General features: G+C 40.4%; 2 protein-coding genes across 5 annotated transcripts in view; one reads left to right on the plus strand and one right to left on the minus strand.

Moving 5' to 3' along the window:
* naga (N-acetylgalactosaminidase, alpha) overlaps window positions 1-460 on the plus strand; it is a 42,352-nt gene extending 41,892 nt beyond the window's left edge. For all 3 annotated transcript variants that reach the window (XM_039765648.1, XM_039765645.1, XM_039765646.1), the window contains exon 8: window positions 11-460. In XM_039765648.1, coding sequence (XP_039621582.1) covers window positions 11-223 — 213 coding nt within the window. In that variant the 3' untranslated portion in view covers window positions 224-460. The remainder of the gene's footprint in view (window positions 1-10) is intronic.
* Window positions 461-6,935: 6,475 nt separating this feature from the next.
* The window catches only part of wbp2nl (WBP2 N-terminal like), a 47,516-nt gene continuing 38,015 nt past the window's right edge, over window positions 6,936-16,436 (minus strand). For both annotated transcript variants that reach the window (XM_039765654.1, XM_039765653.1), the window contains 2 exons: window positions 8,341-8,417; window positions 6,936-8,248 (listed from right to left, as the gene is read on the minus strand). In XM_039765654.1, the coding sequence (XP_039621588.1) occupies window positions 8,192-8,248; window positions 8,341-8,417 (134 nt within the window). In that variant the 3' untranslated portion in view covers window positions 6,936-8,191. The remainder of the gene's footprint in view (window positions 8,249-8,340; window positions 8,418-16,436) is intronic.

Raw genomic sequence — 16,436 nt, forward strand, 5'->3', positions numbered from 1 at the left:
CTTCCCTCAGGCTCATGATGTTTTCACTGGCGAGATGGTGCAAAACCTTAGTGATGCCACAAATTTTACCGTCACTATAAACCCCTCGGGTGTGGTCATGTGGTACGTCTATCCTGTAAAACTGAGAACATCTGTCCAAGACGTGGGCAGACGAGGAGGTGATCTGAATATATGGCCTGTATTAAAGAAGCACGTCAAGTCGCCACAACCTTTTGAACTCTAATTATTGGCCCATTTCTGGTGAAAGCCAGCGGCACTGTCGAGTGTGACCATGCTAGGCAGGGCGCGGTACTTCTGCCATCTTCTAATTTGCACTACTGATGATTTTTAAATGATCAAATAGAAATCAGCTGAAATGAATATGTTACTTGAAAACTCAGGTTTTAAAATTCACGTGAATGCTTTCATATTATTTTTCAATTGTAATAAATATTTAATTAAAAAATATAAGATACAGGTTTGGGAAGACCCCACTGTGTGAAATGAGTATTTTTAGCTGCAGTTGGTTGTTAGAAACTCAGAAGTTTGGTCTTCATTTATCTTTGGTATCTTAAAGCTACTGTGCTGTAAAATGCTCTGTAAGGAGCAAAGGTAAGCAAAGAGGAGGAACTGGGCAACAGTTCAATGTTATCAGTTTTGTGTGGTGCCAGGGTCAAAGAGCAGGAAAGTTGGCCATATAGTAAGTAAGTTTATCAGTAGTTTATGAAAATATTAGGGGAACCTTTAATATGAGCAAAAACTGATTCATGGATTCATTTCTAACTAAGTTTCCTGACCGCTCTCATCTCTGCCGTACTTGTGTTGGTGAGGTAAGTAAATTGTGCCCTGCAGTTCAGTGGATACGCACTACAGTTAATCTAAAATACACAATCTGCCCGTTTTAGTTAGAACATTAGAACACTCTAGACGAGAACAGGCCATTCAGCCCAACAAAGCTCGCCAGTCCAATCCACTTATTTCCTCCAAGAAAACATCAAGTCGAGTTTTGAAACTCCCTAACGTCTTACTGTCTACCACACTACTTGGTAGCTTATTCCAAGTGTCTATCGTTCTTTGTGTAAAGAAAAACTTCCTAATGTTTGTGCGAAATTTACCCTTAACAAGTTTCCAACTGTGTCCCCGTGTTCTCGATGAACTAATTTTAAAATACAAGTTTCGATCCACTGGACTAATTCCCTTCATAATTTTTAACACTTCAATCCGGTCACTTCTTAATCTTCTTTTGTTTAAACTGTAAAGGCTCAGCTCTTTTAATCTTTCCTCATAACTCATCCCCTGTAGCCCTGGAATCATCCTAGTCGCTCTTCTCTGGACCTTTTCTAGCGATGCTATGTCCTTTTGTAGCCTGGTGACCAAAACTGCACACAGTACTCAAGATGAGGCCTCACCAGTGTGTTATAAAGGTTGAGCAGAACCTCCTGTGACTTGTACTCCACAGATCGTGTTATATAACCTGACATTCTGTTAGCCTTCTTAATGGCTTCTGAACACTGTCGGGAAGTTGATAGCTTAGAGTCCACTATGACTCCTAAATCCTCATAAGGTGTACTCTCAATTTTCTGACCGCCCATTGTGTATTCAAACCTAACATTTTTACTTCCTATGTGTAATACTTTACGTTTACTGACGTTAAATTTCATCTGCCACAAATCTGCCCATTTCTGTATATAGCAAGTCCTTCTGCAATGATAAAACAGATTCCAAATCATCTGCTAATCCACCTATCTTGGTATCATCTGCAAACTTAACCAACTTGTTACTTATATTCCTATCTAAATCATTTATTTATATATATATATCTATATCTATCAGCGGCCCTACCACTGACCCCTGCTGGTCACCACTCTTAACATCGGGTTGTAAAGTCCACTGCAGCATCAGCTGAACGAGAAGCTGCACATCTTTGTGAAGAATGCTGTAGGATAGGACAAAGCTGGTTTGATTGTTGTGAGGCATTATTTTTAAGGAATCACAATAACAATTGATTTTATTAAGGATCGCCATTGGCACACAATTGACGGTCACACAGCCTTAGGCCTTTCCAGTCAGTTTCAAAGTGAAGTCTTTGTAAGGCTGTGGACATAACAACTCGACAAGGAAACACTCTTAGTTCTGGCATATTTACACACCTTTTGCATAGGTGAACTCTTGCTGCTGTACAGCTGGGGAAGAATACACATTTTTTAACAAGATAGGATTCTTACGTCCTGTGAAAGTCACAGTGTGGAAGTCATGCATTGGCACACATCTGCTTTTCTCATCTGTCAGGTGGCTGTGTTGGGCCTGCTTGTCTATTGAGGTAAGTGTTGTTTAAAGAGGAATGAATCATTGAATGGGTACAACAGTGCCAGGGAATGTCACGCAGCATGGGCGAAGTTAACTTTATTGTATTTTACCTGCACTGTGTGTATTCTACCGTATATACCACCACTCACATTACCATGGCTTACTGTTTAAAGAAAAGGCGTTTTTACAACCGCAAATGACTATTTCAATGTGGAAGAATTCTGCACGTATGCTTTGGGGCTTATATAGTCCGTAATGAGGGGAGGTAGTGTACCTTACTACACTACCTATGTAATAAGCATAGAAGTAATATTAAATAAATAATTAACAGTAGACAAGAGGCAGGATCACGGCCTCAACGACCACTGAACCTTTAAATACTCAAACAAAGTGCTTCAGAGTCTCGCCGCATTGACGGAAGGCAGTGGCTGAATTGACATCACTGCCTCAGCCCTCAAATGATCAAATGACACCAATGAGCCAGGCACCAGACATAGAAAAAACAAGAAACTCTCCAATCGCTTAGCACAATGATAATTGTAATCCAGATGAAAAGGAATTGTGAAAAGCAATACAGTAAGAGACGAACAAAACGACTGATCCCCAGCCTCCCGGCTTACCACTTCCTTTTTAAATCCTGTGCCTCCTCTTCTTTCTCTCAGCAGTCCCAGAGTGTTGTGCAGTGATCTCGAGGCTGCTGGGAATGAGTGTTCTTTATCATGTAGCGTAGAATGAATTAAAAAAAAAGACAGCTTCCTATCATAATACATTGTATTTATATGGTGCCTTTCACATGGGTTCTGCAAGATTTTGAAATTCCACCAACCCCGCCGCGACTGACCCTTCTTATCTACAGGAGCAGGCACTCCTACAGCAAGCAGTTAACCTCTTCTGGTACACCATTTTTTTTCTCCATTCATTTAAACTGTCTATGTGTAATTGTTAAGTTGCTTCTTTGTTTTGTTGGCATGTAAACTTGTATACCTACTAAAAAGTTACTGTTTTAAATGTGACTATTAATTACAGATCCAAGTCTTGTTGGTATCTTTTAAATACCTTACACTAGTCGCTTACATGAAAACATTTCAAATTGCTTATTTAAGTGAGAACCATAGTACAGTACTTGTGGATTTCAGTTTTCATCGACAACACTGACACAATAAGAATGACCCCTGTAAATACAGAGACCTTACTGCAATAACAGAAATGGTAACAAAAAACAAGACAGCAATTACTGATAGTTGTGCAAATGCTGAGGCAAAGGGAGATGTGCTACCAGAGTGTTGCCAGCTTTTGTTCTCTAACTATCATGGTGGTTGGCTCACCATCCAATCCATAATGCCTTGTATTATTGTCAGATAACAGCCACATTGTGGCTGGGGTGGCCTCTTCCCCATCGAGTTAAAGGAACGTTTTAGAGAGTTTGGCTGTGGTGCACCTGTTGACCCACACCGAGCTCTAACTCTAAATACTGTAAAGGCTTGGGGTCGGCGCTTTACATTTTGATCTTTCAAACTAGGGGGCTCTGCCCTCTGCTTGCTTTACTCGCCAACCCCCGTGTGGGCCCTGCACGCTTGTCATTTCTCAGATCTGCCGCCTGTGTTGAATCGTGCTGTGCTTTTGGATAAATGCGAATATCAACTCTGTTTTTGATATCTGTCTTTTCAAACGATTATCTCTAACAATTCGTCACATGCTGGTTTATTAAATATGCGAGCGTGATCTTTTGGATTCATATAGAAATCCAAGAAAACTATTTTGTGTTTTTCAGAAAAATTTTGTGTAAAGTGCGATACTTTTGGACGTATGTCGTGTATCCATTATTAGCTGTAGAATTTCTAATACGTCCGATCATTTTAACTCTTTCGATTCTATGTTGCATCGCTTCTCCACGATCATAAAATATAAACCTGACTGAATTGTGGTTTCTTTGAAATTAAACCTGTAGTAACTTTAATTGTTGCTGGACCGCAGATTCTCATAGTGTATGGCCCTGAATCGTGTAAATCTACGTTTTGAGCATCGAATGATGCGAACACAGATTATTGTAGATTCGGATATTTTGCCTGTAGTGTTTGTGGATTTTGCTTTCACTGAATAACAAATCTTTTAATTCTCGCAGATACGCCTCTTCATTGGAAGAAACACTACTTTTCCCTGATGGCAACACAAATTAGATGACCTACAAATCTCCAACTTAAATCCGAACAATATCTACATGCTTCTGTCATATCGCCTATGTCTATATATTCGATCTCTTTTCGTTGTTCTGTTATTTCACCGAGTAACACTTTGTTTTTTAGTGCTAGTGCAATCTTTACTATTAGTTTTTTGAGACTTTTGAATTTTAATACTTTCACAATCTCTAACCTGCTCTGCATGTGTATCACACCAACGTTTTTGAACCTCTCTACGACGTTCTACTTTGTCTTCTACTCTTTGTCTTTTATTTCGGCCCCTGCTTGGACCTGTTAGGTCCTCAGTTCCACTTGCTACGGGCTGATTATAACTTTCCTTATTTTCCGAATGTCTTGGCACACAGTTTCGTCTCGTGGGACTTGAAATTTTCTCTCTGAAAACGTCTTGTCTCATCCCAGGATTTGTTTTATATAATAGAGCGACCATGACAATTTCTACATCTCGTACTTTTGGAAGTTCATCACTTGCTTTTAAAATCCACCTTTGAATAACCATCGGTTTAGATCAGTGATGGCGAACCATTTAGAAACCAAGTGCCCAAACTGCAATCCAAAGCCCACTTATTTATCGCAAAGTGCCAACATGGCAATTTAACCTGAATACCACCTAAAACTGAACACCAGCATAACCAAGGAGCTGGTGGTGGATTTTAGGAGGCCCAGGCCCCTCATGGACCCCGTGATCATCAGAGGTGACTGTGTGCAGAGGGTACAGACCTATAAATACCTGGGAGTGCAGCTGGATGATAAATTGTACTGGACTGCCAATGCTGATGCTCTGTCTGTCTATCTATCTACTGAGCTTTTAGTTTAGAAAAGCCACTCATACATTAACATCTTTTGTCTTAAAAGAAAAACATAATAACGGAGCTTTCAATGATACAAACAACTTTTTGTTGAAAGGTAAAAGTTTGCATTCGGTATGCTTTTGAACAATTAATGTGCTTTTTGCTGTTGTATGCATGCTGATAATTTGTCTAACCTTGGCTCATACTTTGTAAGTCTGAGAGCAACACATGCAGCACTCAGGTCATCTGTTAGTCCGTTTCTGGTGTCAGATTTGATTTAATTCAAAGCTGAAAACAGCTGCGCACAAGCATAAGATGTTCCAAACAAAGTAAGGAAAGCAATCTCAAGTGCCTTCATTGATTTAAGATTATTTGGCAGAGAATTCCACACTTTAAGGATTTCATTTTCATAACTAACTGTGCTGTCCTTTGTCATCCCTTCGATCCTCTCAAGTGTTTCACGCAGGTCTTCCCTATTAAGCTCCGCCAACCCCCACCCCCCGCTTCTATTATATATTACGGGGTCGTGGATCAGGTGTGGCGATTAGCAACTCCCGGCAATAATTACAGATGCGGACGACTCTTCACCTGTGCGCTTAAGCGAGGACTGCCCGCATCACAAAGCTCCCGGAAACCGCTCCGGCCACTCTACCATAACCCCCTTTAAGCCGCGAGTGCGGCAATTATCTGTTAAAACTGGCCTTTTCAGTATTGAGCTGTGGACCCGCTATACCACATCCCCTCCAACCCCACCACGAGAATCACAGGCTCAAAAGGCTGCAGCATGTGTGCCACCCGCCTTACCCCAGACAGGAGAGGAAGGACGCGCTCCCATTGGGCTGCTGGGTGATGTGAGAAACGTCCTCTGGCGCGCGTGAAGAGGGGGAGCGGTGAGGGGAGCAGTCCGGCCCCGCATTCCTCTGGCTTTATAGTAACGAACTCTGTGCTCGGGCGACGGCGCGCGTGCCCACTGAGAGGGCTCGGAGTGCCCCCTTTGGCACGCGTGCCATAGGTTCGCCACCACTGGTTTAGATTAACTACTTTAGTACAAACAGAAAATTGTGCAACATGGCACTACTGACAGCCTGCAGTTAAAGTCACCAATGCTGCATGGGACCTCCTGGTCTTCTCCTAGTGATTTAGTTAGTAGCAGTAGCAAGGTGGCTGTGCCAGGCTGGTACCAGCATTAGGCCTCCACCGATACGGGTCATTTCCCAACCTACTTGTTGTCAGCATGTTATCTGCCCATTCGTGGACATCTCATTCTGCAGGCCATGTTAACTGGCACACCTGCTACTGCATTTGTGAGTGTGCCCTGGCATGGACTGTCATCCCAAATCCCTGAACCCAATCCAGTTGCCAGAGACCTTGTGATGGGATTGGTGGGTTTAGCAAATGCATGTAACTTTCCAGTATTGAATCCACTTTACTTGCATAACAACACTTGGACAAAGCTGTGTTCCATTCCTGAAATGCCAAATATGTTTTTATTAAAGTGCACCACAAAATTTTACACGTTCCAAAAAAAATATATATATATATATATATATATATATCCCCCAGTAGCAACTCTCTTTAACTGTAACTGAGCTACAGAATAAAACAGAATATTAGGGGAGAAAAGAAGCACACAACACAAACATAGCAGAAACGAAACAAAACCAACAATGTGAATGATTTTTATAAGAAGACTTGAGGCAACAAAATTCATTTAGCCCAACAGCAAATGAGTTATGCCATGTTTGAATTAAATATAAAAGCCACTACCAGGGTTAGTTTAACTTCATTAACAGATCAGGATTGTATGAATTCTCCCATAACCTGTCAATACCAACTTACCTAAAACAGAAGAACTGCCAAGTATCTTCATTTCACTTTAGTTACACTGAAGTGTTAAGGAAGATTAAAAGTGCAACTGCAAACTGTCCATTCAGGCTAAGCACAATGAATGGTTCATGATATTCCTACAATAGTTAGTGTAAAAATCTTTACAGTTTTGAATGCTTGTACATTTCTGACAAAGGGTGCAGCGCCGCCTCTCCCCAAATTTTTAAAAATCGGAATGTAAGATAATTTCTAACAGAATAATGTATAAGATAAGCCTCAATCAAAAAAAGGAGAGAGGGGGGTTAAATAAAAAAACACGGCAAGAGGACGTCTACCTGCCTTCTCCTGTGCTGAAGATCGTCTAGGTTCCCAGAGCCTTGCTGCTAGTCATCTGACAAATGGCACCCAAACCTTTACCTGACTGGCCGCTCTCATCACATGCTTACCATTATCGCTCAAGACCATCTTATTCAATGGCCTGCTCACAAAAGCCACCACTCAACTGCTAGAACTTTCTCTCACTAATGGGAGGAAACAAATCAGCAACAATCAAGGATTCTCCAAGACTGGTTTTCTATCAAACCAGCAGAGTAAATTTCGGTCTCACAAAATGCAGAGGTCATGATAATCCAGTAAGTCTCTTTAATTGACTGAGCCACAGGGGTGAGAAGTAAGGTCTCATGCGCATTATACACACCAGCTGACCAAGTCACCATAGTGGGATTATAAACTCCAGTCATGGATGTTCTAAAGAAAGTTATGATGGCCCTTAACATCACACCATAAAGATTACGGCTCATGGAATAAAACCAGACAAGAAAAAAAAAAAAAAAAGATTGGGGGAAATGGTGCGAGCGAGTCCATTCACTGCACCCTGGTGACCCGCTCCAAACTCCACTGCATACAGACTGGACGTGTGGACATGCTGACAAATGAAGTCGTTGCTGTAGGACAGATAAAGAATGTCCCTCTCCATGTGGGTGAGCGTATTTTGTCATCAGCCGTTTGCTGTTTATTTATTTTTGAAGTGCTGGGGGAGGAGTAGGAGGGTGGGTGAGTGAGTGGGGGGGCTGAAAGGTTGTGATAAAGCTTCTACTTTGTCTTCTTGTCCTCAGGGGGTGCACTAGGTGCATATGGGGGAGGCTGGTCCTGAAAACAAATGTGGAAAATATGAAAATATTAATGAGCATCAATGGCTAATGGGGAAATAATAGAGCAGAATGAAAATGAGTGAACCTTACCATGGGCATGTACACACTGTGCGGGTTACTGGGGTTGTAATAAGCGCTGGAGGCAGCTTCTGCAGCTTTGGAGTTACCTGTCCAATCAAACATAGAAAAAAACCACAAAGATTCAGATTACTAAAGTGTCCTTTCACAAACAAAAATAAAGAATCAAGCTTCATAACCCACTGGTGAGGCCTCATGCATAACGCCGTGCGTAGAACTCCCACTATAACATGGCGTAAGCACAAAAGTGGAAATGTACATACGCACAAAAAAAATCCAGATGCATAAATCGTTCTTCTGCTACATAAATCCCAGTCAGCATGAAAAGTAACGCACGTGCACACGGCTGCTATCCCACCCCAACTCCTCCCAGAATTACGCCTCTTTGAATATGCAAATCAATATAAATAGCCCTTAAGATCAGCCTTCTGGGAAAAGCACGGGGGAAAATAGAAGAATTTCAGCGAATACCAAGTGGAGGCAAAGGAAAAATGTACTATTTGTTGGTTTAAACAGTGGTATAAACAACAAAAGGAAGTTGATCGAGTGACTGAGTGTCGGAAAAAATCGAAAGCTCGAGTTCACAAAGTCGCACAGTGCCCGAAAAAAAAAAAAGTCACATATCAAAGTTGCCATGAAAAGGCGAGTCGTAGCCCACCGGCTGAGTGTTATATGAAAGCTTATTAGGGTACAGAGAAAAAAAAAAATTGCCACACAGTGGGGAAAAAAAGCACGAAATGTCAACTTTAATCTATAAATTTCCACTTTAATCACGTAGTTTATATTGTCATTAAAGCAGAACATCATAAACTTCATCTTAAAATCGTTTAAATTTACTAGTTTCTCAAATTCCATCGTAACTAAAGTAGCACGTTAAATGCTTTGTTTTGTATGTGATCTTCTATGTGCTCTGCGTGTGAATCACTACTTGCTTTTTAAACCGGCTCTCTTCCTCCGACAGGACACAGAATCCATTACATCCGTGATATTACAGCTCTCTGAATAATTAAAATACTGAGATGTATATGTGATATCATTTTCATGATAATAGGAGTTAAAGCACGTTATTAAACATGGGAACACGGTGGCGCAGTGATTGTTCATGTCTCACGCAAGATGCTTTCTGCGCCGTGCGTGATCTTCAATGAAATAATTTATTGCAGCAGTAAAGTCTCTTTCAAATGTAGTAACCTCCAATTCCTGTCCTTCCTTTTCTTTCTCCAAATACCCAATCGCCACACAATCAGCTCTGTAATAGACGTTAAGCCATCTGTAAGCTTAGAACGGCAATTTTCAAAATTGTAAGGAACATTGAAATATCTTCATAGTACGTGTTTAATTATTCTCTCCATCTATCCTTCCAGTGTCACGCCAGTCCCAGCAAGAATACAGCACAAGGCAGGAACAATCTGTGAACGGAGCGCCAGCGTGTCCTCACATGTTTAATTATTAACAATATAGATTATTTAAATGAAGTTAAAGTTTTATCTGTATAAATTGTATAACTGCCTTGACGCTGGGTGCCGCCAGTTTGCAAAACCGATCTCAGAACTTGCGTACGCCAGGGTTGGAGCTACTGTAAAAATGTGTGTGGCTTTACGGCAAGTTTAGGTTTTATACATCACGATTTGAGCGTGAAAACGTTCGTACGCAACATTTTTGTGCGTACACATCGTTTATACAGGAGGCCTCTGGAGTTCTATGTGCAGTTTTGGTCTCCAGGCTACAAAAAGGACATAGCAGCGATAGAAAAGGTCCAGAGAAGAGCAACTCGGCTGATTCCAGGGCTACAGGGGTTGAATTATGAAGAAAGATTAAAAGAGCTGAGCCTTTACAGTTTAAGCAAAACAAGATTAAGAGGTGAAACGACTGAAGTGTTTAAAATTATGAAGGGAATTAGTCCAGTGGATCGAGACTGTGATTTTAAAATTAGTTCATCAAGAACATGGGGACACAGAGATTTGTTAAGGGTAAATTTCACATAAACATTAGGAAGTTTTCTCTTTATACAAAGAACAATGGACACTTGGAGTAAGCTACCAAGTAATGTGGTAGACAGTAGGACTTCAGGGACTTTCTCGACTTGATTTTAGGATAGGACTGCCAATCTTTGTTGGGCTGAATGGGCTGTTCTCATCTAGAGTGTTCCAATGTTCTTAAAAAAAAAAAAAAAAAAGGGCAGGCTGCATGGAATTTGCATGTTTGCTATGCAGTGAAAATACCCTAATAAAATGATTCATTCTTTAAAAACAAACAAATGGTGTAATTGTATAGACATTGATTCATAATGTACTGTACTTCTTGACAATGCCCTCTGAGCTCTTATTTTTATAGTAAGCATACCTCCATCCTCTTGTGGGAGACGCCCGGCAGTTCAATCCGGCCAGGACGCCCCTCGCATGGAAAGATGGGGGAAGGTAACTGATCAAGGACACTGCCTCCCCCAAGACAATAGATGGCAGCTTCCCTGGACTGTAGCGGTACCCCGGATGCCCACAGGGCATGATGGGACATGGTGTTCGGCAACACAGCCCCCTACTGGGTCCTGCCAGGAGACGGTACAGGGAGACTGAGGAATTCCCTACTGGTTACCTAGCCCGGAGGCACTTCAAAGTCACAGAAGCACAGAAGTACTTCTGGGCTGAAGAAAAAAACACAATTCTCCATCTGACCCGGAAGTGCTGAAGAGTCATGTGAACGGTAGGACAGAAGCATTTCCTGGTCAAGGATTATTTAAAGGACTGATGGAAACCCAGCAAACGAGCCGGAGACCAGCACATGAGGCAAGGCTATGGCACTTTAGTCAGCATATCTCTCCATTATAATAAAAAAATCCTGGGATGAGACGTGACTTTTTCAGAGAGATACTTTCATATCTTGTGAGACGAGACTTTGTGCCAAGAGATTTAACCACGCCTGGGGCCAGAAATAAAAGACAAAGTGTAGATGACAAAGTAGAACATCATAAAGAATTCAAAAACGTTGGCGCGATACACATGCAGAGCAGGTTAGAGATAATGGAAGTACTACATTTGAAAAAGTCTCAAGAAAATGATAGTAAAGATCGCATTAGCACAAACAAATGGAAATTACTTGGTGAAATAACGGAACAGTGAAAAGAGATCGAATATCCATCCATTATCCAACCCGCTATATCCGAACTACAGGGTCACAGGGGTCTGCTGGAGCCAATCCCAGTTAACACAGGGCGCAAGGCAGGAAACAAACCCCGAGCAGAGCACCAGCCAGGCCGGGGGTTTGGCGAGCGAAGCCCCCTAGTTTATTTAATATTTTAAAATAGTAATACAAAAAATTAGTTAAGTATGAACTGTTAAGAGTTACATACATAAAGTTCTTATTTATATACGGTCTTTAAAAATTGTGAAATATTCTCAATTTAAATGTTTCTAATATCTCAGAACTGAAATTCGTGCTGTTTTGGCACACTGCGATTTTCCATGCAGAAAAATGGCTCATGCACACTTTGAAGCTATGTCTGTCTTAGGTAATGATGTTTATTTCACATATATTTTTAGCTAGATGGATAGATAGAACTTCATTGTCCCCCAAGGGAAAATGTGGCTTTTTACAAAAGCTCATCAAATAAATAAATAGATACAGTAGTAGATATACACATACACACTATGGTCTGAACACATATTTCCCCCCATTTTGTAAAATGTTAGTAATATCGTAAATGTTATTAAGGTGCTATGATCATCAGTTCTTATTACTTTGTTGTGGGCCCCCCTGAACTATTTTAACATGTTCACAGCTAAATAAGAATGAACCCATAGCAGGCGATCTACAGGCAGGCTCTACTTACGAGTTTTCTTGTAAGCAGTCTAAATATAAGCAGATTTGTTGGTGGTACGTGAATACATTTGACTTGAGTATTTCTAGTTTTCATCCTCTTTCTCTGTACGTTTAGCATTCGTTTGCTCAGAGGTTGATGCCCTTGTTTCTTCCTGAGCAGCTCTGCTTTTCTCCACTCTAGCGGCCCACTTCTTCTCTTCTTTCGTTGGCGTCATTTTGTGTTAAAACTGATTAAATTCAGTGTTTGTGTTGCAATTACTTAGTACGTTTTTCTTAATTTTTCACTTAAGCTGGCACTTAAGTAATCAATCTGCCTCAAGAATGATTAAAGATGTGAAGAAGTAGGGGAAGTGACGGCGAAGGTGGTAGGGAATGAGAACGGCGCCCATACGCATGTGCTGCACAGCCGCCCTGCTGGCCGCTGCCGAGAGGTGATTCTACAATTAAATAAAATGAACGTAAGATGAGGAACAACCTTGGAGGTCAATCATCACCCTGAAGTGGATAGTAGACGTCACATAGTCTATGTGCACCAAATTTCAGGTTAACAGGTCAGAAAAACGGACAGCCACTCTAGCGTATTATATATAAAGATATGCAGAAACACAACTATCTCAGCATCCCGCAATGATCACACTGATGAAGTACACAAAGAATCTTCTGTTCCATGTGCCATGAAGTAACTCATTTTTTTTTTTATTTGGGTGAAATACAATTTGATTGTGACTTTTGCTCAATAACGAAGTGTATTTGGTCCCTATTTAGTGCACTGTATTGACTTGAGCTATTCCTTTTCATTTTTTCCCCCAAAAATGTACTATTTATTTGTTATTTTGTCTGCTATTCTGGGGATGTATGGTATCAAGGGAGTTTTTTTTTCTTTTCTTAGGAATCTTAATCACAATACATATTGTATGTAAAAGAAAATAACATCATCATTTTACAATGACATCAGAAAAAAATGTATTCATTTTCATTGAAGCACTCAGCGTGCTAAATATACAGCTGCATAGTTTTAAAACCCAAGGATTGTGAAAAAATACAATTCTTTTTTTCTACTAGAAGTTTTGAGAAAGTAAAAAAATGTTATAGCATTATGCTGTAGGTGCATGTTGCTTTGCATACGAGTGCCGCCATTTTATGAATTTCATTCCAAACTGTGGCTTGTGGTTGCTGAGGGCTTGGTCAAGAAGTTCAAGAAATCGGATGTTATTAAAGCAACAGGTTTAAAGGTTGGAACTGGATGCCATGTTCCCATCTAAGTTTTGCAGGAAGTGCGATTATTTTTACTTTCAAGTCCTGGCTTTGAACTCTCCTCTTGCTTTTGGTAAAATTGATCAGATTAATTTTTGCTTCCAAATTGGTTTGTTCTCTGACTGCTTTGATCTTCTGATCCTTATCTTTAAGGCCTTTACGGTCTCACTCCAAGTCAGCGCTGCTGTCCGACCTAGCTACAATGCCTGCTAAATGGCGTGTTTAATTAGAAAGGGCAGGCACATTTTAACTTGCATGAAAGGGTTGGAAACTGCCAGAGTGAAACAGGAGAGTTTCATTTTGCATTTAATTTCACAATTGAAAAACTCAGAAGACTGAATTAACACAAGTTGTTCTAATTCAGGGCGGCACGGTGGCGCAGTGGTAGCGCTGCTGCCTCGCTGTTAGGAGACCCGGGTTCGCTTCCCGGGTCCTCCCTGCGTGGAGTTTGCATGTTCTCCCCGTGTCTGCATGGGTTTCCTCCCACAATCCAAAGACATGCAGGTTAGGTGGATTGGAGATTCTACATTGGCCCTAGTGTGTGCTTGGTGTGTGGGTGTGTTTGTGTGTGTCCTGCGGTGGGTTGGAACCCTGCCCAGGATTGGTTCCTGCCTTGTGCCCTGTGTTGGCTCCAGCAGATCCCCGTGACCCTATTCGGATTCAGCGGGTTAGACAATGGATGGATGGATGTTCTAATTCAGCGTGTTCATTAGAAATGTTGTTCTTTACGTTGTGAAGTATATAATATATAAGAATAGTTGCCTAAAATATTAAAATGTGTGGTTCAATTTAGTCTGTAGTACTAGGCTGTTGTACCATGTTAACCGTTATGAATGTAGTGAGAAGTCAAGCAAAATTACACCTTTTATCGGCTAACTAAAAAGATTACAGTAGGCAAGCATTCAAGGCAACTCGGGCCCCTTCTTCCTGCCTGAAGTTGATCCCATGGAAGGTGCCAGCACCTTCAGAGTTCCACTGAAAAGCTACTTTAATCCGAGGATGACTGCACTTTCTTAGTGTGACCTTTTTGTGTTGTTTCTGTGCTCTGTCTGAATGTTAATCTCACCAAGGTTGTAAAACCTGGCAAAGCAGTGCATTTGTGATGCAAAAAATTGGCAATGCATGGTGGGTGCAATCAACACTTCTTCATGTTTTTATTTTATGAGTGATGTATGAGTTATTCTTTATTTTTTAGTACACTTTTTAACTTAATATAAGCGTGGTTTTTAAAAAGTATTTTTTTTATATATATATTATTTGCAAAGAAGAATGGGGAGAAACTGCTCAAGGCTGTCATGGATACCAAAGGTGCATCCACTAAAATCTGACTTACAAGTTGTGAATGCTTATGCAGTCAATTAGTTTGTATTTTATATTTGTAATTTATTTACATCACTTAAACAGTCTTTTTCTGTTGATCAATAACAAAAAAGACTAAATTGACTATAATTCAATGTAATAAAAAATAAGTGAAAACATTCAAAGGGTAAATGCATTGTAATATGCAGCACTGCATTTGACTTTGACCCTGCTGCTCAGTCAGTCATGCTATACTCAGTTGTTAATTTTAAAATGTACATACACTTAGGGTGAATCCTTTAAAGCTCATTTCATAACCCCCTCCACAGATTTTTATACTAACAAACTATACATTTGCCATATCTTTTTAAGGCAGCTACTTTGCGCAGGACAAAAGCTATTTTTTCCAACAATGTTCAAAGACAGAGTATTTCACTTTTTATTGACTGTATCACAACTCCAGTGGGTCTCAAGTTTACACTCACTTTGTTAATATTTGGTAGCACTGCCTTTAAATTGCAAAATGTTGGGTCACCTTCCACAGGCAAGATGGGGGAATTTTAGCTCAGACAGAACTGGTGTAACTGGGACAGGTTCATAGGCCTCCTTGCTCGCACATGCTGTCTCAGTACCACCCACAGATTTTCAGTCAGGGCTTTGGAATGGCCACTCCAAGCAAGCAGTCAGTCAGTGAGTTTGATGGTAGACCTTAACATACAGCCACATGTTGACTCCATTTAGGCTATCAGAAGCTAATTGTTTAAAGACTAGACATCATTTTCTGGAATTTGTCAAGCTGTTTAAAGGCCTAGTTGAGTGTATGTAAACCTGTGACCCACTGGAATTGTGCTTTTATCAAAAAGTGATATAATCTGTCTGTGAACATTGTTGGAAACAATTATTTTTGCCCTGCACAAAGTAAATGTCTTGAACGATATGCCAAATTTATAGTTTGTTAGTATAAAATCTGTGGATTCACCCTAAGTGTACATAAACTTCTGACTTCAACTGCACTTTACCAATTTTAATTGCAGTGAGACACCAGTTCATAACTGGGCACAAATTTAACTTCTCCCAAATTTAGTCGTGAGACGATACCCACCAAACATTGGGAGAACATTCTACTCCAAATCGGACTCGTTCTCAAGATGTGAATGATGTGAGGCTGCACCACTCACTGCCTTGCATTTGCTCTTAACCTTTAATTCACGTTTGAAGCCCGGGGTCTGGTACTTTAGTATCGGTAATTCCAAAAATTGGCACGTGAATGTTCCCAGCGAGGTCTCGTACCTGTATAACCGAAAAAACCCATTCAGAAGATGGCAAAAGTGGCATGCCTTTACACGGACAAAGAGAAGGCCATAACTGCTTAATTTGCAATGTGTACAAAACTGGCAGAGGAAGATGCTGTAATCACATAGTGCTTGTGTTCTACATCATCTCTAAGCTCATCTGTTTCTTTTCTTTTTTTTTTTTTTAATTAAACATTTGCATTTCTGGTTCAAGCTTTTCACATTAGAGGCCATGCAGCGCCAACTTTATTATTGTAAACAATGCATAAAAAAAAAAAAAAGAAACAAACCAATGATACTCATTTTTGTAAACTGAATATAATTAACAAAATTGAGATTAAAAACCTAATACTAAAGTAGGTGAAAAGACAAACTTAACTAATAAGTTACAAAAAATATTTTCAGTTTTCATCACAACTGAAGTGAAGTATTATTGTGTTAACTTGA

Source organism: Polypterus senegalus, chromosome 10 (genome assembly GCF_016835505.1).
Source record: "Polypterus senegalus isolate Bchr_013 chromosome 10, ASM1683550v1, whole genome shotgun sequence".
NCBI lineage: Eukaryota > Metazoa > Chordata > Cladistia > Polypteriformes > Polypteridae > Polypterus > Polypterus senegalus.